The 24,980-nt window shown below is 30.8% G+C and overlaps 2 protein-coding genes across 2 annotated transcripts in view; both read left to right on the top strand.

Annotated features, from left to right (window-relative positions):
• Positions 1 to 15,005, top strand: part of LOC107454327 (uncharacterized) — a 71,703-nt gene extending 56,698 nt beyond the window's left edge. Inside the window, exons 28-31 of the mRNA XM_043040848.3 lie at positions 2,981 to 3,104; positions 5,194 to 5,368; positions 9,314 to 9,456; positions 13,947 to 15,005. Of these exons, the coding sequence (XP_042896782.2) occupies positions 2,981 to 3,104; positions 5,194 to 5,368; positions 9,314 to 9,456; positions 13,947 to 14,081 (577 nt within the window). The 3' untranslated portion in view covers positions 14,082 to 15,005. The remainder of the gene's footprint in view (positions 1 to 2,980; positions 3,105 to 5,193; positions 5,369 to 9,313; positions 9,457 to 13,946) is intronic.
• Positions 15,006 to 23,803: 8,798 nt separating this feature from the next.
• Positions 23,804 to 24,980, top strand: part of LOC122269139 (nose resistant to fluoxetine protein 6) — a 37,264-nt gene continuing 36,087 nt past the window's right edge. Inside the window, exon 1 of the mRNA XM_087153635.1 lies at positions 23,804 to 24,205. Coding sequence (XP_087009761.1) covers positions 23,854 to 24,205 — 352 coding nt within the window. The 5' untranslated portion in view covers positions 23,804 to 23,853. The remainder of the gene's footprint in view (positions 24,206 to 24,980) is intronic.

Raw genomic sequence — 24,980 nt, 5'->3', positions numbered from 1 at the left:
AGGATATTTTACGTCAGTACAATGGTCAGTGCGACCCAGGTGCGACATTCGCGTCGATCAGTCATTGTTGGGATTCGAACGTGGTTCACCTCATTGGAAGACGAACGCTCTGTCCCTGAGACACCACGGCTCTTAGGCATAGATTTTATTACTTTTACTTTATAACCGTCGTTGAACAGCCGTCACAATTTTGAGTTTGCGACTGCCAATGTTCTACTTCGTAACCTCTTCCTTTCTCAATATACGCCGTAAAAGCCAAAATCCGGTAAATCCTTTGTTTTACCGGTAAAACAAAGATTCACCAAAGTGGCTTGGTAAATATGCGAAGTATGCTTACAAGGGAAACTAGGGAAGTGTGACTCGCCAATTTTGAAATAAACTAGTGGGATGTATGCCTTATGAGGAATAATTTTGGGGGGAAACATTCGTTTCGGCCCATAGAAGGTTCTGTGAGAGATAAAAAATAATTAAGTATGTAGAAAAATCGGTATTTCATTACTTCAATGCAGTTGAGTATTAGTTATTGTAATTATCTTATACTCCAATTAATTTTATGGTACTTTCACGCACTATATAAGGCATATTTATTGTCAAAATTGATTTCGAAAATTTTATATATCTGTAGTTTTTCAGAAAAAAAAATTTTGGCATTTTTTAAAAAAAAAAATTGGCATAAAATTTTTTAAATTTTTTTTTTCAAAAAATTTTCCAATATTAAAGCTAGTAAACAGTAATAAATTTCATTTATATGAGAGTCGAAATATAATACGCATTTTCCCAAACTGATGGAATTTTTTCATATTTAATGTGTATCCAAAAATGTGATTCATAAAATTTTTTTTTTTTTCATATTGTTAGATCTTGCAAAAAAATCTGAAATAATTTATGTGATTGCATAAAATTAAATTTCATTTATAAAAATGTTTTCAAATTTGTTTGGCGGGAAATTTGAACTTAAAAAAATATTTCAGTTTTCAATGATTTTCTTTTTTTCTTGAAAGGTCAACCGTACTATATAAGCAAAATTTGTAAGTATTTGTCGCTTTAATAGACAAATTTTTTTTCTTAATTTTTTTTATTGCACAACTGATAAAAAAATGGAAAAAAAATAAGTTTCAAAAAATTTCAATTTTTTGCCGAAAAATTAGCAAATTATTAAAAAAAATTGTCCTGTGAATTGTTCAATATTTTGGCAAAACATTGCTATTTTTGAAATATTATTCATGCAATTATCTTTATACCTGATATCCTAGCTAATGCCAACTTTTAAAGTTAAATATTTCAAAAATTAGCTAGGATATCAAATATAAAAATAATATTATAAAGATAGCAATGTTTTGACAAAATATTGAACAATTCACAGGACATAGATATCAACGGATTTTCCACTTAAAGTGACATATCACTTCAAATTTTGTGTATACAGTACAGTTGATCTTTTCTGAAAAAAATCGAATTGAAATATTAAACATTTTTTAAGTTCAAATTTCCCGCCAAACAAATTTGAAAACATTTTTATAATTGCAATTTAATATTATGCAATCACATAAATTATTTCAGATTTTTTTGCAAGATCTAACAATATGAAAAAAAATTGTTTTTTTTGTAAATCACAATTTTGGATGTTACATAAGCTATACTCACAAAAAATTCCATCAGTTTGGGAAAATGCGTATTATATTTCGACTCTCATATAAATGAAATTTATTACTGTTTATTAGTTTCAATAATGGAAAATTTAAAAAAAAAAATTAAAAAATTTGATGCCGAATTTTTGTTGTTTTTAAAAATGCCAATTTTTTTAAATTTTTTTTTCTGAAAAACTTCTGATATATAAAATTTTCGAAATCCATTTTGACAATAAATATGCATTATATAGTACGTGAAAGTAGCACAAAATTAATTGGAGTATGAGATAATTACAATAACTAATAGTCTGCATTGAAGTAATGAAATACCGATTTTTCTACATACTTAATTATTTTTTATCTCTTATAGGACCCTCTATGGGCCGAAACGAATGTTTCCCCATAAAATGATTCTTCATAGGGCATACATCCTGCTAGTTTATTTAAAAATTGGCGAGTCACACTTCCCTAGTTTCCCTTGTTAGATATTTCATTTCGGCCTTTTACCAAGCTTATGGGGTTTAACCTATTTACTGTTGCGTTAATATCTAGGTGTTACTGCAAAGGCTTCTCAAAAGGGCCAAAATGGAAACATATTAAAGTGTTCCAGCCACGTAGGTAAATGCAAGGTTTTATCGGTAAAACCTAGGATTTTCAAACTTATCAGATTTATTATACCTATACATTTAACCTAAAATAGGCACATTTTAAGTTTACTAATTAATATTTAAATGAGAACGTACACAAATGTTTCTAAACTATGAATTCAATGAAAAAAAAGAAGGTGGTAAAACTATCTACAACCTATCTATCTATAATTATTACAATCTATATAATCACATGTTCAGAAGAGCGATTTTTTCCGTAAAATACCATGATTTCCATACAAACAATAAGGTTTTCAGCTGATTTAATCCCCAGTGGCGGTGCTATGCCCATCTTGTTCCAGATCCATAAGTACAAGTTACTATGGGGGAAAAAAAGGCTGCTTATACGCAAGACTGACCACACCACTATTCTCATACCATTGGTCTCGAAATTGTGGTACTGTTACGAGACTGCTTTGTTATAACCAGGCTAGAGGGCGAATGCAATCGAGTTAAATTTAAAAAAAAAGGAAAAACAAAAAGAAAAACAACAGTAGCAACTTGCATTTGATTTTTATTGCTGCTTAATTTTTTCCGACCTTAACAACATTTGGAACCTTTAATACATTTGAGATCTCTAATTATAATTAAAATATTTTTATTTCATTTTTTAAATAACTGCAAAAATGTATGTTAAGGGTAACAATTACGAGATACCCTAAATGAATTAAAAAATTTTGATATATTGTATTCATACTTCTCCAGCTGGAAAACATTCATGGATAAAATTTACATAAAGCCATACATAAGGATTGCACCATACATCATCGGAATAGGTCTTGGTCATATCATGTTTAAGAGAAGAAATGCAAGTTTTAAAATCAACAGAGTAAGTGCTTCATTTGTAATTTTTCTATTTACTTTTTTTTGTCAAAAAAAAACTAAATAAAATTAATTAATTGTTATTTTGTTCACGTGGTAGATTATTGAAAAAAAATGGTTGTATTGTTTTACTTAACTCTCAATTAACTATTTATGTAAATATTAAATGAAATATACCAAGAAAAATAACGTGTCCCTATTTTGATTTAGTGTAGATGACAGTAACGTTTATCGTATTTATATATGTATATGTACATTATCATTCAATTTTCCGCCGATTTATCATGCATCTGAAAAAGCTCGTATAATATTTTTCAGTGCTATGTAATAAACCAATAATTTCGCACAATAACTTTGGTTTCAGTATAATAAAATCCTTTAGCTTCAAATGCATGTTTTCAACGAGTTATAACTTTCAAAGTACTGCATTTATAAAACTTTTACGATAAACCAATAATTTCGCTCAATAACTTTGGCTTCAATATCATAAAATCCTTTAGCTTCAAATGCATGTTTTCAACGAGTTACAACTTTCAAAGTACTGCATTTATAAAACTTTTACGATAAACCAATAATTTCGCACAGTAACTTTGGTTTCAATATAATAATATCCTCTAGCTTTAAATGCATGTTATCAACGAGTTACAACTTTCAAAGTACTGCATTTACAAAACTTTTATGATAAACCAATAATTTCGCTCAATAACTTTGGTTTCAATATAACAAAATCCTTTAGCTTCAAATGCATGTTTTCAACAAGTTACAACTTTCAAAGTACTGCATTTATAAAACTTTTACGATAAACCAATAATTTCGCACAATAACTTTGGTTTCAATATAATAATATCCTTTAGCTTCAAATGCATGTTTTCAACGAGTTACAGCTTTCAGAGTATTGCATTTATAAAACTTTTCTTTTTCACAACTAAAAAATTGCCTAATAGTCTTTTTGACAATAGTGGAAGTATGTATTGGTTCATATACAAGATGTGTTGTAATGAAAATTCCCAATAAATGAAAAAAAGGGAATATAATATGACGATTAATTACAAAACAGAGAAAATTGTCATCGCATTAATGCAATCACTGGTTATTTATTGCTCAAATGTTTATTAATTTTTTATTCTTTGTTTCTGGATAGACTTTCATAAGCACCTCCCTATTTCAAGTCATGGATTACAAAAACCACATCAATTGATATTTGTTCTCCTGTCGTCAGTAGGGCTGGATTGGTTTTCAATTTCAGGCAATATACGTCTCTTGAAGATGCCACAAAATTTCCTTCTTTCTTCGAAATTCATATTTATGCAGAAATCACCACCAAGACAGTAATGGTTAATAAGTTCATCATAAAAAACTAAATAAATTCTTTAAACTAATATTTTATAAAAGCATTAAAAATGCACGCTGGTGGAAATAAAAAGAAAAAACTCTGTCTGGAAAACAATCAACTTCAAGAAGTTTCAAAATTATCGTCTGTTTTTTGTTTTTCATTGATCTTATGCTGCTTTTTTTAATTAATGCTTATGATAGCCTGTTTTTTTATGACTCTTACAACTCTTTATTTGTAATTCTACTGTTGAAGTGGATCGTGTCGAGAAGTGTATGGACATTAAAAACTTAGGACTTCACCCCTTTTCCTACTGGGCAACATTTAGAATTCTTGTTAAAAACGAAGTTAAAATGGTATAACAATACTTTACATTAAGGATCACAAATTAATATTTAACTAATGAAAATCAAAAAAGCTATTAGAATCTCACAATTAAGGAAGATCGGTGTAAATACATAAAAACCTGTTTCATTGTCTGATGATATTTGAAGAGGAGGTGTTTCTAACCATCACCATTCAACTCCTTTCTTTATTCTTAAGCAATCAAACAGGTTGCAATGTTTTTTACATCCACCCTCCTCAACTGTAACTCCTTTGATTTCGATTGATTTGATTTTTCTCTTCTTTACATAATAATTTGCGATCCTTAAAAATAAATATTAAGGACAGTTATTGTAGAATGCCCTATATGTACACCAAGGAAAATTTTAGAATTTATTGACTGATATTCTACATACTTCAACTTTCGCTTATTACCTTTCAGATTTATTTATGGCTTGGTTGGTTAATTGCAGTTCTAGTTGCATTATTCTGCGTTTATGGCTTATATGGACAAACTTTAGGAATAGTAGGAGCAAGTTTCTATAACGCTTTAAGCCGAACAGCTTGGGCTTTAAGTGTGGCTTGGGTGATTTTTGCATGCTTATCTGGAAGAGGAGGTCTGTATTGATTTTACATCATGCTGAAAAATTTTGTAAAGTTAAAAATCTAAAGTTTTAAAATTGTGCATCCGACAAATTTATTATATTAAACATAAGTTACAAATTAGCTAAGGATCTTTATAAAAATATGATAAAGAAGGTTATCGAAAACGGAAAACATTGAATTGAACATTGATTAAACATTACATTGTAAACATCGTTTGAATGTTAGAATACTACTACCAATAAGACAAGTGAATATACGTAAAACTCTATATATACTACAAATAGACAAATTGAAATAATTTATGGTAAGTATAATTTATAACAGCTTTCACAAAGTTATATTACATTCATTGTATATCTTAGAACTTGATTTTCGCGAATAACGTGGGGAAATAGAAATAAAAAACTAATGAATCGAAAATTATAAAATTTAAAAAGACAGTTTATGAGACAATCAGGCTTTCATAAGAAAATGCTAGAATAATTTTAAAATTCAAAACAGTATATTTAAGTTAATTAAATTAGTTAAAGTCTAATAGTTTGTGGTAAATGAAATACTGCTGTTAAACGGAAAGTTTGAATCGCGTTTGGCACTGTTAAATTTTGTTTTTTTAAATTGAGTAAAAAAAGTGTCAAAATAGCTCTGAAACAAATGTAGTCAAATATGAAAATACATGTGCTCATTATTGAAAATAGTAATGGGGTTTTCAAATTCAAATTTGTTTTGGGGTTATTTGGTTACATTTTTGCTCAATTTTGCGAAATCCTTTTACAGTGCTGGTTCTTCCTCACGGACTCGCCGCTTTACCCCTCATTACTGATTAACCCCATACAATGTATTAAAAAATGACTATGCATTTAAAGTGCAAAACAAAAGACATAAACACTCTGACATTGATTTATATCGTAAAGTGGATTGAAAAAAATGCGACATTGCACACTTAAAGTGCAAATCGGTGGAATAAAAGACAAACAGATAAACCAGATAAGAAATTGCCTTTTTCTTTACTGTTATAAACATCAAAACTAAAAACTTATTTTTAATGTTTCTATAGATTTTCTGCTACCTTCATTTTAAAAAATTCTTTATTTTCTTAATTATTTCCAATTTGTAACATCTTCTAACATTTTATATTATTTGATAACCCAATAAATTAAAGTATTAATATGTTACTAAGGTATCCGAACACGTTCGGAGGATTTTTTTAAAAATATTAAGTTTCAGAACACTTTAATTATGTTTTTATATTTATTATATGTAAAAACTAATATTAAATAAGAGAAATTAGACATTTATATTATATTTTGTTTTTAAAAGCTAAATAACAAAAACTTTTCATAAAACTTGTGAAAGGATATACTTCACCAAAATTATTGTATCAAAAAAGTGTTATTATCAAAATAAAGAGCTGAATTTTGTCTAGTGATTTGACTACAATCATAAAAATATTTGGAAAATTAAATTTTTTATAGAGAATTGAAAACTTTTTATGAGATTTTTGTCAAATTTTTTACGTCGTATTTCACATTTTAGACCAATAATAAAAAACTATTAAGTATTTTTAATCAATTGTAGCACAAGCACTAGAAAATATTATACATAATACACATAAAAATTTTTATTGAAATATATCAACAACTTTTTTAATAATGAATTTTGAAAGTTACTATTTTTGCGTGAAATTACATTCTGAGAAAAAGGCATTTAAAGTATAAATTATATCATTTCTATTTTAAAAATGCTTCAATACTTCTAAAATTCTCCCGATTTGTATGTAATACCTTCCTTTTTCTCAATTTTACAAATTTTTTGTTTTTTTGCAAACCTATTTTTTTCTGACAATTTTTACATTAGTTAATGAATGGCGTTGAGACTCATACACACGCTCAAAATCAAGTTCTCTAAAACCTTTTACAGTTTTATTGCCACGGCTGACTCCAACTATGTCGAGTATGCTTTTCAGTCCCAGAAAACCATTATTAAACTGAATAACAGCCAAATACACACCAAATTGTAATGTTTGCAATTCAACGAACACCTCCTTAGGGACAAATTTCCAAATAATGCCATTAAAGCTACTAATATAAATGATAAACTGAGAGGTTCATTTCTAGCAACATTAAAATAATAATTATTTAAGTCAAAGAAAGATAATTATCCTAAAATAAAGATAAATATAACTGTTTTTGTCCCACTTCCGGTTTCGGAATGCTATTTCTGGTTTAATTTTTTAGTCATCGACTAATATTCTTTTAATCATAACTTTTGTTCTAATTGACGCACAGTTAAAATTTAAACTGTTTTGAAAACTAGAATAAACGGAGATTCGTAATATAAAATAAAAAAAAATTGTCATTTTAGGCTAAAATTCACTTTTTTAACGTGTACGGATACCTTAAACATATTATACATAATATATAATATAAATGTATATTCACATCTAAATAAGAACAAATATTCTGGTTTTTTCTATTTAATTGGCAATTTTAATTTTGTTTTTCACAGAGCATCTATTTTTAATATGCAGAAATATGCCCTTTACCCGCGTCTCCACCTTAACTTTTCTTTTTGAGGAAATTATCAGTCAAAAATCCCTATTCTTTGATCTTTAAAACTTGATTTAGTTGTTTGTACACCGAAGAGCCATTACATTATGACCACCCTCCATCTATAACAATAGGCTAGCCCAGGTTTTCATGGTTTCTCGCCCAGGAACAATGTTTTCAAGGAACACATTAGGACCCATAATCCTCATAGAACAATCCCTGACGCCTGTAAGCTACTTGAACATGGTTGCAGACAAGGTTCACCCATTCATGGCAACAGTTCTTCCTGCGGAGGATGGTGTTTACCAACAGGATAATGCACCATGTCATAAGGGTCGAATCGCCGAGGAACATTCCAGTGACTTTCAAGTCATGTCTTGGCCCCCAAATTCACCTGACCTTAATCCAATAGAGCATTTGTGGTCCTACTTGGAAAACCAAATTCGTGCTGCCACGCTACCTCCTTGCAATGTGAGGGTATTGCAGGATCAGTTGGTGAGCGCTTGGTAGCAGATACCTCAGACTACCTATCAGCACCTCGTGGAATCAATGCCACGGCTGGTGCTAGCAGTTTTGAGGGCTAAAGGTGGTTCTACATGTTATTATCAGGGTGGTCATAATGTAATGGCTCTTCGGTGTATTTATAACAGGCTATCTAATGGAATGAATATCGTTCTATAGTCATTCAACAGTTTTTCTCAATAATTAGGCAGAAAGAAAATGAAAAAAATAGTTTGAGATATATTTAGACAAATCATTATATTTTAAAAAATATTGAAGAGATAAGTACATCAAATTTTAAGGTGTGCAGTATGACTGCTAATTTCTTTTTGTGTTTCGCGATCCTCGTCTTAACTGCATGTCATTATTATAACAAACAGACGTTATTCCTAACGATTTTTAGTTTTATTTGATAGGTAAACTAGTTTATATAATTTTAATTGCAAATTTTCTGTGATTCATCGCTATCATAATTCGCAATATTTGGAAAACATTCTTATATTTCATACTTTAATATTGATTTGTGAAGTTAATTTTCAGAATGTATATATTAAGGACATCTGCCGAACTGCCTGTGTAGGGGTCAGGGAACTGGTCTCGTATCAGAAAGGTTCTGAGTTCGAATCCCGGGCAAGGCATGGATGTCCTTTCCTTCTCTGTACTCTCTGTCCTTACTATGGGAGCAACGTTGGATCACCTAATATGGTGCCCCTGAAAGGGTGGCCGAAAAATCTGCCCTTCAGATACCTGTATGAGGAAAGGTCATTCTCTAGTTGGGCATTGGAACAAAATATTAAGTACAGTGATTACAAAACACATTTAAACATAAATATTTTGGTTTGTCTAATAATTTTATTGATAAATGTACATTAAAAGTAGTAGATAAATTTGTTTGTTTATCTTTTTTAGGAGTTGTAGATAAGATTCTGTCTTGTAGAATTTTCATCCCTTTGAGTCGGATAACTTTTTGTGCATATCTCATCCATCCACTTTTTATTGGTTCTTATATGTTTACTTTACGAACTCCTCTAGCTTTTTCGCACCCAACAATGGTGAGTGTTTCCATATACATTTACTAACATAATTTGAGGGCCGGGATAGCCTGGTTGGTAGGGCACTGGGCCCATATCCAAGTGGTCATGGATTTGATCCCTGTCGGCCGAAGACTCCCCATGTAGTAAATGGTGACTGATGCACGTTAAATCTGTCGAGTCTCAAAGTCCTCCATATTCCCATAACAAATCAATACCTCTGGGGGTACTGAATTGAAGATTGATCGTTCTCTGATTCAGGTCAAAATTACGATCTGTGGAAGAATGAATGTATGTATGAATGGGCTACCCTATAAACGGGTGCGACGTATGGTGTAGCGGAAGTCGAATTCTTGGCCATAGATGGCTCCACTGGAAAACAAGAACAATCGCACCCCCTCTGCCTTAATGGTATACGTCAGCAGCAACAACAACATAGTTTGAAAATATTTATTTTATAAAATTGTTATATTGATGGGAGATGGAATTATATTCCGACGCATTATCTTTCAATGTAACCAATGCATTTTAAAATACCAATTGAAGGCTTAATTTAAGTGATATAACGATAAGTCACATTTTCAAATTGCTCAGAAGAACGTTTTTTTTGTTTTTGTTGTTGTAAAAAGCGCAACAATTTAAATGTGAGCTGTTGTTGTTGTTGTTCATTTACGTCGCACTAGAGCTGCACAATGGGCTATTGGCGACGGTCTGGGAAGCATCCCTGAGGATGATCCGAAGACATGCCATCGCAATTTTGATCCTCTGCAGAGGGGATGGCACCCCCGCTTCGGTAGCCCGACGACCTGCACGCGAATTAAATGTGAGCAATAAGATATTAAGTAGCCACTGTACAGTGGTAAAATCATTGAGTTGCCATTAGGAAAGATTCTATCACTGATGCCGGTTCAAAGTTCACCCAGTTTTAGATAGATATCAGCCAAGCTGGAAAGCTAAGGTGGCCAGTTTGTATTCCTGAACCTATTGTGACCAGCATGCCATTGTCTTGAAATTGTGAAATCTTAAACTTCAATTCTTCACCGACTGACAGCTTGCTTTGCGGGATGTTTTATTTTAATGAGATGCTTTCGCATATTAGTCTAATATCTGATTGACTAACATTCGCATATTAGTCTAATATCTGATTGACTAACATTCGCATATTAGTCTAATATCTGATTGACTAACATTCGCATATTAGTCTAAATTGTTCAGGAGAGTGTTATTTTAAAACATAACAATTTAAATGTGAGCAATGAGATATTAAGTAGCCACTGTACAGTGGTAAAATCATTGAGTTGCCATTAGGAAAGATTCTATCACTGATGTCGGTTCAAAGTTCACCCAGTTTTAGAGAGATATCAGCCAAGCTGGAAAGCTAAGGTGGCCAGTTTGTATTCCTGAACCTATTGTGACCAGCATACCATTGTCTTGAAATTGTGAAACCATAAATTTCAATTGTTCATCGACTGACAGCTGGCCTTGCGGGATGTTTTACTTTAATGAGATGCTTTCTCATATTAGTCTAATATCTGATTGACTAACATTCGCATATTAGTATCAATTGTTCAGGAGAGTGTTATTTTAAAACATAACAATTTAAATGTGAGCAATGAGATATTAAGTAGCCACTGTACAGTGGTAAAATCATTGAGTTGCCATTAGGAAAGATTCTATCACTGATGTCGGTTCAAAGTTCACCCAGTTTTAGAGAGATATCAGCCAAGCTGGAAAGCTAAGGTGGCCAGTTTGTATTCCTGAACCTATTGTGACCAGCATACCATTGTCTTGAAATTGTGAAACCATAAATTTCAATTGTTCATCGACTGACAGCTGGCTTTGCGGGATGTTTTACTTTAATGAGATGCTTTCTCATATTAGTCTAATATCTGATTGACTAACATTCGCATATTAGTATCAATTGTTCAGGAGAGTGTTATTTTAAAACATAACAATTTCAATGTGAGCAATAACATGTAATGTAGCCACTGTATGCAGTAGTAAAATCATTGAGCTGCCATTAGGAAAGATTCTATCACTGATGCTGGTTTAAAGTTCACCCAGTTTTAGATGAATATCGGCCAAGCTGGAAAGCTAAGGTGGCCAATTTGTATTCCTGAACATATTGTCACCACCATGCCATTGTCTTGAAATTGTGAAGTCAATTGTTTATTTGACTGACAGCCAGCTTTTGTGGAAGTGCTTTAATTCAATGAGATGTTTTCGCATATTAGTCTAATATCTAGTGGAAATTTTAAAAAAAAATTGTAAAGAATCTATCTGGAAATAATATCAAGGGATTATCTGATGTGGAAATGTCACACTTGGAAAAAATATGTTTATTTTTACATTGCTCCAATATTTTTAATAATAATAAATTCCTATTTTATTGCCTTTTATTTTAAGCAGGTATGAACAGCAACTCTGTGCGATCACTTTCTCATTACAATAATAAAAATTTGATCCAGCATCTAACCCAGTTTAAAGCAAAAGCGATATTAAATCAATAAAATCAAACATCAGAACAGCAATTAATTGTAATACTAATTGTTATTTTTATTATTTAACTAATAATTGGCGATTTATCATATAAAAGCCAAAAATACAAAAAAGTAATGAAATGGAAATAAAAATAGTTTCTGTAGGAACTGTTTTGTGCGTTTGCGTTGTTGTAATGGTACAAAGAATACACTTAAGCAATAGTGGCCATTTTAACCCACTCTCGCTTCCCAATACACAGAGTTGGTTGATAAATAATACTAGTAGCTTATGAAAGTCCTTCGTGAGGTTTATTAGAAGTCGTGAATAATTATATTTTTTTCGTCTACCTTCTCAAACATCCTTTTACCTATAACTTGTAAGTTTTTTTCAGTTTTAATGCGTTTTGTACATGAACAATTGAAGTTGCCAGTGTGCGGCGGCCTCTGTATTGACTGACAAGGAAAGTGCGGCTACCACAATATAAAGCTTCGTAACTCACCCAGGACTTCGGCGTACACGCTTTTCAATCCGGGTGAAAATTTCGGTGTATAAATATTTTTCCTAGTATAGAGCATCCGTCTACGCCTACGGCCTCAGAGGTCCTTGGTTCGAACCCTGCCGGCAGCCGACAAGCATCTCTCTCTCCTGTTTTCCTCCACATTCGTGATTACGAACACTTGAATACGCAATGCAACATCTTCCTCATCGGCAGCGCTACACTACTTCACCTCGTTCCACGGTTTGCCTTGATTCGACAATTAATTCGTCTAAGTCTACAGCGTCAAGGCCCAAACTGCACTAGAATGGCGACTTCACTTACGGCCTCTCAGTGTCATGAAATGCTCACGACTATCAACGAGTCAGACTTTTTGCTTTTATGGAGGGGGAGTTTGTGGCGTCCAATATATAAAACTTCCCAATTCACTCTGGACTGAGTTTCCTAAGTGCTTAGATCAGTGTTTGCCAAACTTATGACTTTTGTGCACCCTTTCTAAATTTTTCGTAACACTGAGATAGCCAATAGAAAAATACGTAATCGTAAATTTTCATGGCAAGTTGTGTTTTTAAATAAAAATTTTTGAAATTTTCGTTTGTTGCAAGATATTTTGCATAAGAGCGCGTACCCCCGCTAAACTGTTCCCGTACCCTGGGGGTACGCGCACCACACTTTGGGAAACACTGGGTTAGATCATCCGAATATAACCCCAAAGGTCCATCGTTCGAATCCTGCTGACAGCCAACAAACATCTCTCTTATTCTCCTCCACAAAAGTGATAAACACCAACTTATGGAGCTTTTTTTAATGTGTGACGTTTTTTTTTTAATTGAAGTTTCTTTATTTTTTTTTATGCCTTACAAAAGAAACTAGGGAAATGTGACTCGCCAATTTTGAAATAAACTTGTGGGACGTATGCCTTATGAGGAATAATTTTAGGGGGCAACATTCGTTTCGGCCCATATGAGAGATCCTATGAGAGATAAAAAATAATTCAATGTATAGAAAAATCAGTATTTTATTACTTCAATGCAGACTATTAATTATTGTAATTATCTCATTCTCCAATTAATTAGAAATTAATTGGTTAATTAATTAATTAATTTGCAATTACATACTCCAATTAATTTGGAAAATTTTTTGAAAAAAAAAATTAAAAAATTTGATGCCAATTTCTTTTAAAATTAACCTAACAGGTTTTTCTGAAAAACTACAGATATATAAAATTTTCGAAATCCATTTTGACAATAAATATGCATTATATAGTACGTGAAAGTACCACAAAATTGATTGGAGTATGAGATAATTACAGTAATTAATAGTCTGCATTGAAGTAATAAAATACCGATTTTTCTATATATTGAATTATTTCTTATCTCTCATAGGACCTTCTATGGGCCGAAACGAATGTTGCCCCCTAAAATTATTCCTCATAAGGTATACATCCCACTAATTTATTTCAAAATTGTCGAGTCACACTTCCCTAGTCTCCCTTGTTAGCTATATATTTATTGGCTTCATTTTTTTTTTACAGGTTTTGTTGTTTTTGGGATTGATTATGCTGATTTTTACTTCCTCAATATTAGTATCACTGATATTTGAATCACCGGTGATTAGAATGGAAAAAATGCTGAATAATAAGTTTCAATCACGATACAAATGTTCCTAAGTTATGCATTATCTTTCATCTTAATTATGATGAAGAGACAATTAAAACTGTTATCTGATTTTCTTTCGCTCAGACTTTAAAATCTGATGATGTACAAGTTCAACTCAAGATGAAAACAATCATAAACTGTACAAATTTATTCAAGCTAACTCAAATGACTTTTGGGTCGTGTTTGATTAGATTTAAATAACTGATAAGGAACAAATTCAACTCACGATGAAAACAATCATAAACTGTACAACTTTATTCAAGCTAACTCAAATGGTTCTTAGGTCGTGTTTGATAAGATTTAAATAACTGATAAAGAACAAATTCAACTCAAGATGAAAACAATCATAAACTGTACAACTTTATACAAGCTAACTCAAATGGTTTTTAAGTCGTGTTTGATAAGATTTAAATAACTGATAAAGAACAAATTCAACTCAAGATGAAAACAATCATAAACTGTACAACTTTATTCAAGCTAACTCAAATGGTTTTTAAGTCGTGTTTGATTAGATTTAAATAACTGATAAAGAACAAGTTCAACTCAAGATGAAAACAATCATAAACTGTACAACTTTATTCAAGCTAACTCAAATGGTTTTTAAGTCGTGTTTGATTAGATTTAAATAACTGATATTTATTTGTAAGCATAATGTGAAGGAAATAATCATAAAATGAACAAATTCTTTAGTTTTAAATAGGATGTACAGACTATTCAAGTGCTTGATTATTTAAATAATAACACTAAAAATGCATAAAAATACACAAATTTACTGTATAATCTGTGAAATAAATATTTTGATTAGTCGTCTGATAGTAAAACAGACAGTCTAACTGCAATTATTTGAAGTTTTTTTTATTTTAATAAAGATCAATTACATCAATGAACACTTATTGAAAATCTTGAAATGTAAATAAAATGCAAAATTAGAAGAACTGTGAAATTTTCAATTGTTTTTGTTGTTAAAAATTGGCTTCTTATTTCTAGCATATAAATAAAATTGATTTTTTAAGTAAGCATTTCTATAATTGATTTATGAAATTATAGTTTTATATTTATTCAACTTAATTTATATGTTCTGGGGTATTTATTGCATCATACTTTTGTAGTGTATCTACCATTACAAAAATACAATTCTAATTCACTAGTATATAAGACATGTTAACTCGAGTCCATGTTGGGGTACCTTTCCATAGATGAAGGTTGACATTGTCTATGACAACCCTCATTGGTGACCTTCGGACGTGATGTGAACATGCCTGCCTTGACAGAAACGCCCACTACGATTTGAACACGCCTACTTCGATGGATGGTCCACATTGAAAAGTTGACTTCCTACTTGCGACTGCGACATTGTCCTCATCGCGCTGTTGCTGCTCAGTCTCGATCACACACAACGTACAATGTATACACTCGACTGCTAAGGGCAACTTAGGAGCGACCACTACCGTGAACTTAACATAGCTCTCACTATCAGTGCTCAAAAAGTACGGTGATCTTAATACGGCTCTCCCGGTTTCTCACAAAACAGCAATGAATCAACTAGTGGTATCCGTTCATCAAATTCACAAGCTCATCAAGCTCATTCACTGGCTACGGTCAGTGTGCGGGTGGGTGACCACTTGGATCAGTCTGCGTAGGGACCGAGGGTGCGCGGTATTGGTCCTCGTTAAACTGTGCTACCGTAAAGTGCTCGACTTCGCGTGCAGGTCGTCGGGCTACCGAAGCGGGGGTGCCATCCCCTCCGCAGAGGATCAAAATTGTGATGGCATGTCTTCGGATCAGCCTCCGGGATGTTTCCCAGACCGTCGCCAATAGCCCATTGTGCAGCTCTAGTGCGACGTAAATTAACAACAACAACATCAACAAGGAATCTATAAACTAATGGCTTTTTTTTTGGAAATGTGTTTATCTTATTTTAATTCAGCAGTGGGGTGATGTGAGGGAATGACACACAGTAACATGAAAAAATTAATTTATTATTTTGTTGAAACCCAGTATGAAAGACACTTATCGTAGTAAAAAATATGCATAGGTTATAAAAGTAAACATAAAGTGCACTGAGGATTTAAAAATGTCTTTTTTTTTTTGAAGATTACCCTTATACCGGATATATTTTTACTAACGAATTCTTATTTGTTGCTTGCGAATTCTAATTGATATTGATGGTTATCAATTAAAAAAAAACTATTTATAAGGAAACATGTGAAAAAATATTAATAATCTATGCAAATGATACAATTTAAAGTGATAATTAAAAAAATAATCATTTACTACAAGATTTTCATATTAAGTAAGAATATTTTATTACGACATAATTGTGACGCATGATATATATTTTTAAAAAAGAAGAAATTTAATTCAAAGCAGCCAAGGTGACTGATGTTTCTTTATTGTTTTCAGATTCAGAATTATATAGCAAATTTAGGATTAGGCAGCAGATTCTGAATTAGATAGCAGATTTAGAATGAGATAATGTTCTACAAAACATGCAATAATGTTATAGTTTCGCAATCACATTTATTGAGTGCAATAAAGTGCTTTGTATCTTTACTAGTGATTTACATTGCGATTACGTTTTACCGTAGTAATAATAAAATTCACACAATTCTGGATCAATTTAAGGTAAAAAGTACTAGCTCTCTGAGTCTAGCCGTTGTAAAACCCGTTTTTATCGTAAAATTTTATATGCTAATTTTGTACAGTAATATTTACTTAAAGTGATTTCAGTGATTTTACAGTAAATTCTACTGTATAAAAATTAAGGTACATCAAATGTTTTGTTCTGCAGAAATTTTAAGATGGAAAAGGATTTTACGGTGAAAAATACAGTAGCCTAAGTGCCAGTCCTATTTTTCCTTAATTTGATCTGGAATATTTTACAGTGCATAACAGTATAAAATCACGAAATCGTATACTTGCAGCTAACCTATAACAAAGTTGAATGTTTACTCTATAATTTAGCAGAGGAAGCACTAAATGGTAAAATGTTTTTCTCTGCATACAGCAATCCAGTTTGAAACTAATTTACAGATTTTAAAAGCTGTTTTTTGTACGCTTTTTTATAGCTTTTTCTAATGAGTTTTAGTTTCATATTTGCCGCTGAAGAATCATGTGTTACCTAGACTGAGAAAAAAGTATGGTTAAAACTACCTGAATATGGTAAATTTTACCGTGTTTCTGGCTCTATGGGAATACCAAAAAACTCAGTAATTTTGACCAAACGCTTCGGTAGTGATTTTATCAAAACTATCAATAAAATATGATTTTAAAATATGTGATAAAATTTGATAATTTTATCATGATACTTTAGAGTTGTTTTAGATGGACAGAATACATGGACGAAGTTTATTCTTTAGAGTTGTTTTAGATGGACAGAATACATGGACGAAGTTTATTCTTTAGAGTTGTTTTAGATGGACAGAATACATGGACGAAGTTTATTCTTTAGAGTTGTTTTAGATGGACAGACTACATGGACGAAGTTTATTCTTTAGAGTTGTTTTAGATGGACAGAATACATGGACGAAGTTTATTCTTTAGAGTTGTTTTAGATGGACAGAATACATGGACGAAGTTTATTTCAAACCATACACCAGGATTGCTCCCAACTTAATAGGAATTGGTCTGGGTTAAATTTTTTTTAAAAGAAAACTAGCCAACATCGATGCCTGCCGAGTAAGTACAAGTAAATTGACTTCACGATTTTTTAATATGGAATGTTTTTTTTCAAAAACGAGACTTTTTTTTAGTGTCACAAAACTTTCTAAAAATCAAGAGAAACCCCCCCCCCCATTTAAAATTGAATTAATTTCATTATTTAAGATCAGATTATATAAAAAAATCCAGCAATTATTATACCCAATGACAAAATTGAGTGAATATTTGAGAAAAATGGATAAATATTAAGGGAGTAAGACTTATAATTATATATAACGGGAATTTTGAGAAAAATCATGTGTCTGAAAATGCAAAGTAATCACTGAATGGATAAAGTAATTTAATTAATAATTTTTTAATATTTTAATCTTACAAATAAATTAAACAAAACATGTTGTAAAAGAAAATTACATATAAATTCATTAAGTTTGGGTTAACCATATTAAAATGTAAATGGTGAAAAAAAATTAAAAATAAACAGCTCTAATGCATCACATAACTAAATGAAATAGTTTAATATTAGAATAACCCGTAATATTCATAGGTTTATTGCAGTTGAAAGTTGAATTTAAAATTAAAATACTGCTTAAATGCACATATGTACTGTTTACATTTTGTTTTGGCTTTTAACCTATTGGGAAAATTGGTGTTGTTTAAGGTTTTTCATATCATCACACAGTTTGACCAGATCTACTTTATGAACTTCAACACTATAATCACACATAAAGAGCTGTTTTAGTCATAAATCTGGCTAACGTAAGCATTGAAAAAAGCAGCACATGAAGATCAAATAAAAAAAATATTACGATAATTTTAGTACTTTTTTGGAGTTGATTGTTTTCCAGACTAATTTTTTTCTTTTTATTTGTTTTACATAACATAAATTTAAAGTATTTTTTATGTCTTTTTTAGGATTAATTTACTCATAATTACTGTCTTATGTGGCTATTTTAATATAATCATAAATATTGGTTACAGAAATGTTTTTTTGTGACGTCTTAACAAACGTTTATTGGCGGGAAAAAATCAATCCAACTTACTGAACAAGAAGACAAACATCAATTTATGCAGTTTTTGCAACCCGAATAGAATTATGGCGTGCATAAAAATCTATCAAAATAAAGGTAAAAGAAAGAAAAAAACATTAGACTAACTTGCAACCAGATGGCAATAATACAGTCACAATTTTCTATCTTTTGCAATTTTTTTATTTGTATTTTTTATTTATTATCATGTTTCTCTTTTCAGAAGATATTGTAGATTGGCTGATTCCCTGCTGTTCCAGTTGGTTCATACTGTGTTTTCGGTATTTATCACCAAACTTCAAATTTAGTGGCTTCTAGAGTTTTCTTATTTGTATTTTTATTTATTATAATGTTTCTCTTTTCAGAAGATATTGTGGATTGGTTGATTCTTTGCTGTTCCAGTTGGTTTATACTTATTCGTTCCAGGATTGTATCCGTGGTTGATGTATAATATAAAAATAAGTGCCATATAAGTTGATAATGAAATATTTAGAATATAGTTAGGTTTTGCTAAAAATAAATGCATTTTTTCATATTTTTTAAATTAGTCTTCATTAGATACTTAATAAAAAGCAAAAATAATAATTAAAAAATTGTATATAATTATGTTTAGAATACCATACTGAGAAAAGTATGGTCAAAACAGCCAGAATATGGTAGAAGTTACCGTGATTTTGGCTCTATGGGAACACCAAAGAGCTCGATAGTTTTTACCAAAGCGCTTTGATAATAATTTTGGTCAAATTGGCAGTAAAATATGTTTTTAAAATACGCGATAAAATTTGGTAATTTTAACATGATACTTTAGAGCATGTCAGAAAAAAATCATTTATCCTATTAAATTTCCTTTCAGTTTTGTATTTTTGACTAAATGTGTAGTAATAAGAACTATAGTTAGAACCAGAATTTTTGGCTAACCGTCAAAAGAGGAAGATCAAGTCATAAGAAAAACAAATAAATTACCGTTTGCATTAACCTCAGAAAAATGGCCAGAATATAAAAAGACTAACGTATATACACCGAAGAGCCATTACATTATGACCACCCTCCATCTAAAATAATGGGCTCGCCCAGGTTTTTATGGTTTCTCTCCCAGGAACAATGTTTTCAAGTTATGTCTTGGCCCCGAAATTCACCTGACCTTAATCCAATAGAGCATTTGTGGTCCTACTTGGAAAACCAAATTCGTGCTGCCACGCTACCCCCTCGCAATGTGAGGGAATTACAGGACCTGTTGGTGAGCGCTGGGTACCAGATACCTCAGACTACCTATCAGCACCTGGTGGAATCAATGCCACGGCGGTGCTAGTAGTTTTGAGGGCTAAAGGTGGTCCTACATGTTATTAGTTGGGTGGTCATAATGTAATGCTTCTTCGGTGTATATTCATCCAAAAATAAATCAATAAAATCTCTCATCGTTATTTTTATAAAAACACTTATAAAATTCTGTGAATAAATTCTTTCTCTTGCTCAAATTTCAGGTATTTTTTTCAATTATTTAAAAAGTGTTTTTGCAGATAACATTTTTGGATTTCTATTTAAATTTTTATTTGATTTTTAACCAAATTTACTCCTGTGGCGCAAAGCATTATAGAGTATATAAAAAAATCCATGGTTTTCAAACAAATCTCAAAAATGAGATGGCGACGAAAGGGTTGAAAGTTAATAAGCTAGTTACAAGAGTTAATCAATGCGCGAGAAAAGTTTTTCAACTGCGAGTTCGTGTTTGCAGAAAGTTTTTCATTTTATCTAACTCTATTTATGGGTGCGCATCACTGACACGCAGATAAAAGTATCACAAATTCAAAATTGCTACAACTTCTAAGAAGCTGTTAAATTTGATAAGCGAAAATAAAAATCTCACCCTTCTGTTTTTATAGTACGCGAAAATAATATCGTGCTATCACCTATTATTTAACAGACCCTAAAACCAACTCTCTAAACATGTATTTTGAGAAACAAACAAAATCTTTGTCTATAAAATCTTACTTTATGGTAATCTGTAAATAGACTCGTGATTAGAGTAATATCCTTTGTTACGCATAAAGAGGTAGCCAGTAGTTTGATAACTCTAGTAGACAATAGTATTGCTTTAAAGGCAGAAAAAAAGAAAAAAAAAACACGTGGTTTTGTTGTGATTAATATGACACTTTTAAAGTTATCCATCACTTTGATTTTTGTTAGAACACTTGCCTCTATCAATCGTCAATGAACGTAATTTTTAATTTGAAAACTATGAAGTTAACTGTTTTGGGAACATTTTTACTTGTGGCATATGTTTGTGGTGATAAAAATTATATTACTGATGATATCCCAGAAAAATTGGTGTCTTGGGATATTCATCCAATTTTAGATGCACCTGGATAATTTTTTAAAAATTTTTTTTCCGCACATGCGCTGCATAAAGCAACTACTTCAATTACTCTTATCTAGCGCAGTTTTTATTATTATTTTTTTAATTTTAAAGCAATAATTTCGTTATCAGTTTAAAATTGATTCAAACGCTTTGTTTAATTTTTTTTAAATATTTAAGCTATAGCAAAAGTGACACTAGACCTAGTATATATTTCGGACATTTACCACAGGTCTAGTTATACTAAGTCTGGTTAAGTGCCATTGCCCGGTATAAATTTGCCCGGTATACCCTACACTGATGTTTTTTTAAGGTTCAGTGCCAATGCCTAGTATACATTTACCCGGTATACCCTACACTGATGTTTTTTTAAGGTCAAGTGCCACTGCCCGGTATACATTTGCCCGGTATACCCGACACTGATGTTTTTTTAAAGTCAAGTGCCATTGCCCGGTATACATTTGCCCGATACTCCAAACACTGATGTTTGTTCTAATCTATCGTCAGTAAGTATTAAAATATCGAATAAATGTAATTATATCCACGAATAAATTAATATCAAATCGGATGTAATAAATATTTCGGACATTCACCAAAGCGACTAATTTGATTGTCAACATTCACCGGTGAAAGTCAACAACCACCGATTTCGATCATTCACAGTAACATGCACAACATTTACATAATAACCTCATCAGGACGATTATTTCATACTTCGCCTAAATAGCATCCGGCATTTCAAAAAAAAAAAAAAAAAAATAATAATTGGTTTTGTTGGCGATGATCTCGTCAGGCGATAAAGAATCATGCATAGTACAGGTAAGGAAGATATTAACCTCGAAGGAAAAGTGGATGAATACCCCAAGGAACCGTCATTTTTATATCTTTCATTATTTTCATTGTTTTCTTCTTTAAAATGTTTGATTGGTGTCAATTTTCATACGGAATTTCTACTGCATTACTCAACTTTCCTTCGGAATTGTAGCATTTAGCTGCTTTATACATGATTTTTTATTTCTCTTTTTATTCCTGCGTTAAAACTATCATCAAAACAAATTGGTTGCCATTTAAAAGAAGAAGACTTTTTTCTAATGGTTTTCCTTTTTCAAAATTCTTCAAAACAGATGCAATTAATATTTTATGACTAAAGAAAAAGGAAATATTTCATTTTGTAGAATTTGCTTACTCGATTCCCGAAAGCTGTTTTAAGTAGATCAACTTTTTTAAGTTCTCTAACTTAAAACTGCACATAAATGCTAAGAGTGCTTGATTAATCTCGTTGGATATACAGAGTATTCCCTCATCACCACAATTAATATATATTTTTTAGAATATTTGTCAATAATTAAGTAAATATTACATTCTTATTTTAATATTTAAGTAAGGAAAAACGAAAAAAAAATAAGTATTTTAAAAGCGCCGTTAAAAACAGCGAAACCAGTGAGATTAATAAAACAGAAAGTTTTTTTAAATATCACCTCTAAGCCTCCGTCAATTTTCATGGGGCATCAAACTCGTTTTAATGTTTAATGTAATGCTAGTTTTCCTCCTTAACGATTCGCAAAGGTTTTAACAAAGTATTCTTTATCACCTGAATAAACATTAATATGCAACCTTAAATTCGCCTTAATGTTTGATAAGGATTCTAAAAATTGACGTATGAAGAGCAGGTGTCCTGGAAAAAATATCGGTAGCAAAGATTCTCTAATCGAAATAATTTGTTTTCACAAATATGAAAGTAAATGCTGTGAGTTTTCGAACATCCTTTTTGAAATTTTATTGAGTTTTCTAGTTTCATAGATTTTTTTTTACAATGATTAATTAATGCCGTCCATTACGTAGACCCCAACTTTGCAAATTTATAAGTTCAATATTATAGGGCTTTAACAGTATTTAAAAAATAAAAATAATCATGGTAAAGTGATGAAGTAGTCCTAAGTTTACATTTTCGATAGTTTATATTTCCTGTTCATAAAAAAAATATTTTTCTATTTTTACAGAAGCATCCTAAACTTATCTTTTTACGTTAATTAACAATTCAAACTGAAAAAAAGTTTGCTTGAAAGCAGAATTTCTTAATTATAACAAAATTACGCGATTATTAAAATTACTTTAAAGCAAAGTTACTCAAGTAACAAACGTACTTAGACAAGCAGACAAAATACTGAAAAAGAAAATTCTAGTAGCCTAAAAGTATTTGAAAACCTAGTAGTATATAAAAACAAAGTAATTAATTGCACTCTAGAGATATCAAATTAAATATTTAAATTTTAATCTCATTATATTCTAAAATTTGATCTTATCATGTCAATATTAAAGAATTAAAACTATAAATAAGATTGAATGTTACAGAACAGACAGCACTCATAGTTCTAACACATGATATATTTTTGAAAACATAAATAATGTGATGACATCATCCATTTTTTATTCTCACCTTATTACGTGAAAAGGAAATGACTTTTTGAAACGTGATTTCTAAAAAACGAACAAAAACTATTTAAACAATAATTTCCACTCTACCTAAATATGTAAAGGAACTCGTGACCAAATAGATGTTCTTTGTCACACATTAAAAGGTTAAAAATGCAATGATAATTTTATCAGACAATGGTGTTGCTGTTAGCGTACGAAAGATATGTTGTTGTGTAATAATTAAAAAAAAAACAGTACTTTTGAAACTATCAATCACTTCATTTTCGCTAGCAATCGTTGATGTCTATAGTAATTTCTGATTCGTGAGCTATGAAGTCAATAATTTTAATAATATTTATATTCTTTACATACGTTGGTGGTGAAATTATTTATAGCTCTGATGATTTTTCAAAAAATCAGGAAAGAACGATTTACGATGTAAATCGATTTGTAAGAGACACGACAAAATGTATTGCGTCAGCTAAAATGCTGGAAGGAAAAAAAGAATTTTTTATAAATAATAATGTTCACAACGATATTAAGTTATTAAACTTTTTCAATCTTATTCCTGCCTTGATTAATAGTATCAGCAATGTTACAAACAGCACTTGTTCTGCGGATTTGTCTTACATTAAAGATAATGTCGATTTCAAAAACTATCAGGATTCTTGGGCAATAAAAAGTAAGTATGTTCAGTTTTCTTTTTATATTTAAGTATGTTATAGTAATACGTTTTGATTAGGACCGTAAAATATGCAATATGCAATAATATGCAATTTGACACTTTCAAACATAAATAATATATTTTAAATTTAATTAATAAACTTAGACACACTTTCAGAAAAAATAGGCTCCAGTCGACAAGCAAAAATATGTATAACTTCCTTAGTTTTATTGCACTTTAATTTAAACGTTTTCATTAAGAGTTAACATTTTTATTCAAAATGAATCCCATTAATTAGTCGCTTAAAATAAATGTTCAAAAGATTATTTCAATAAATCGTTTAGCCAGACAACGTACAACTTTCAAGGAAGGTTTTTGCGATTTAATGATTCCAAGTGCAGCAAATTAAAAGAATAAGATATTAATTGGAAAATCAATATGTTTTTTATTGCCTTATTTTAATAAATTATAATGAGCATCGAAAATATTCTATGGAAATTTTAAAAATAACTAGTTCAATCTTAAACTTATTTCTATCAAAAAAAATTTATTCTGATAAAAAAAATAAAGTTTTTGCTACGTTTATTATAGAGCGTATTTTATGAGTCAGATAATAATAGCACAAAAGAAACAAAATGTGTGGAAAATTTATCATACCTGGTGGCAAAATTACAAAACAACAAAAGCACTCGAACTTCAATTTAAGCGCCCTCTATCTGTGAGAGGATTGTTATATATCCTTTGCAGATAGCGAAAGATAAGAAATTCATTTTTACTGAAGCGCTACTCTTAT

Source organism: Parasteatoda tepidariorum, chromosome 10 (genome assembly GCF_982258835.1).
Source record: "Parasteatoda tepidariorum strain Cologne lab strain chromosome 10, Ptep-v5.0, whole genome shotgun sequence".
NCBI classification, from domain to species: domain Eukaryota; kingdom Metazoa; phylum Arthropoda; class Arachnida; order Araneae; family Theridiidae; genus Parasteatoda; species Parasteatoda tepidariorum.
Note: the sequence above shows the minus strand (reverse complement) of the source record. Positions and strands in the feature narration are given on the sequence as shown.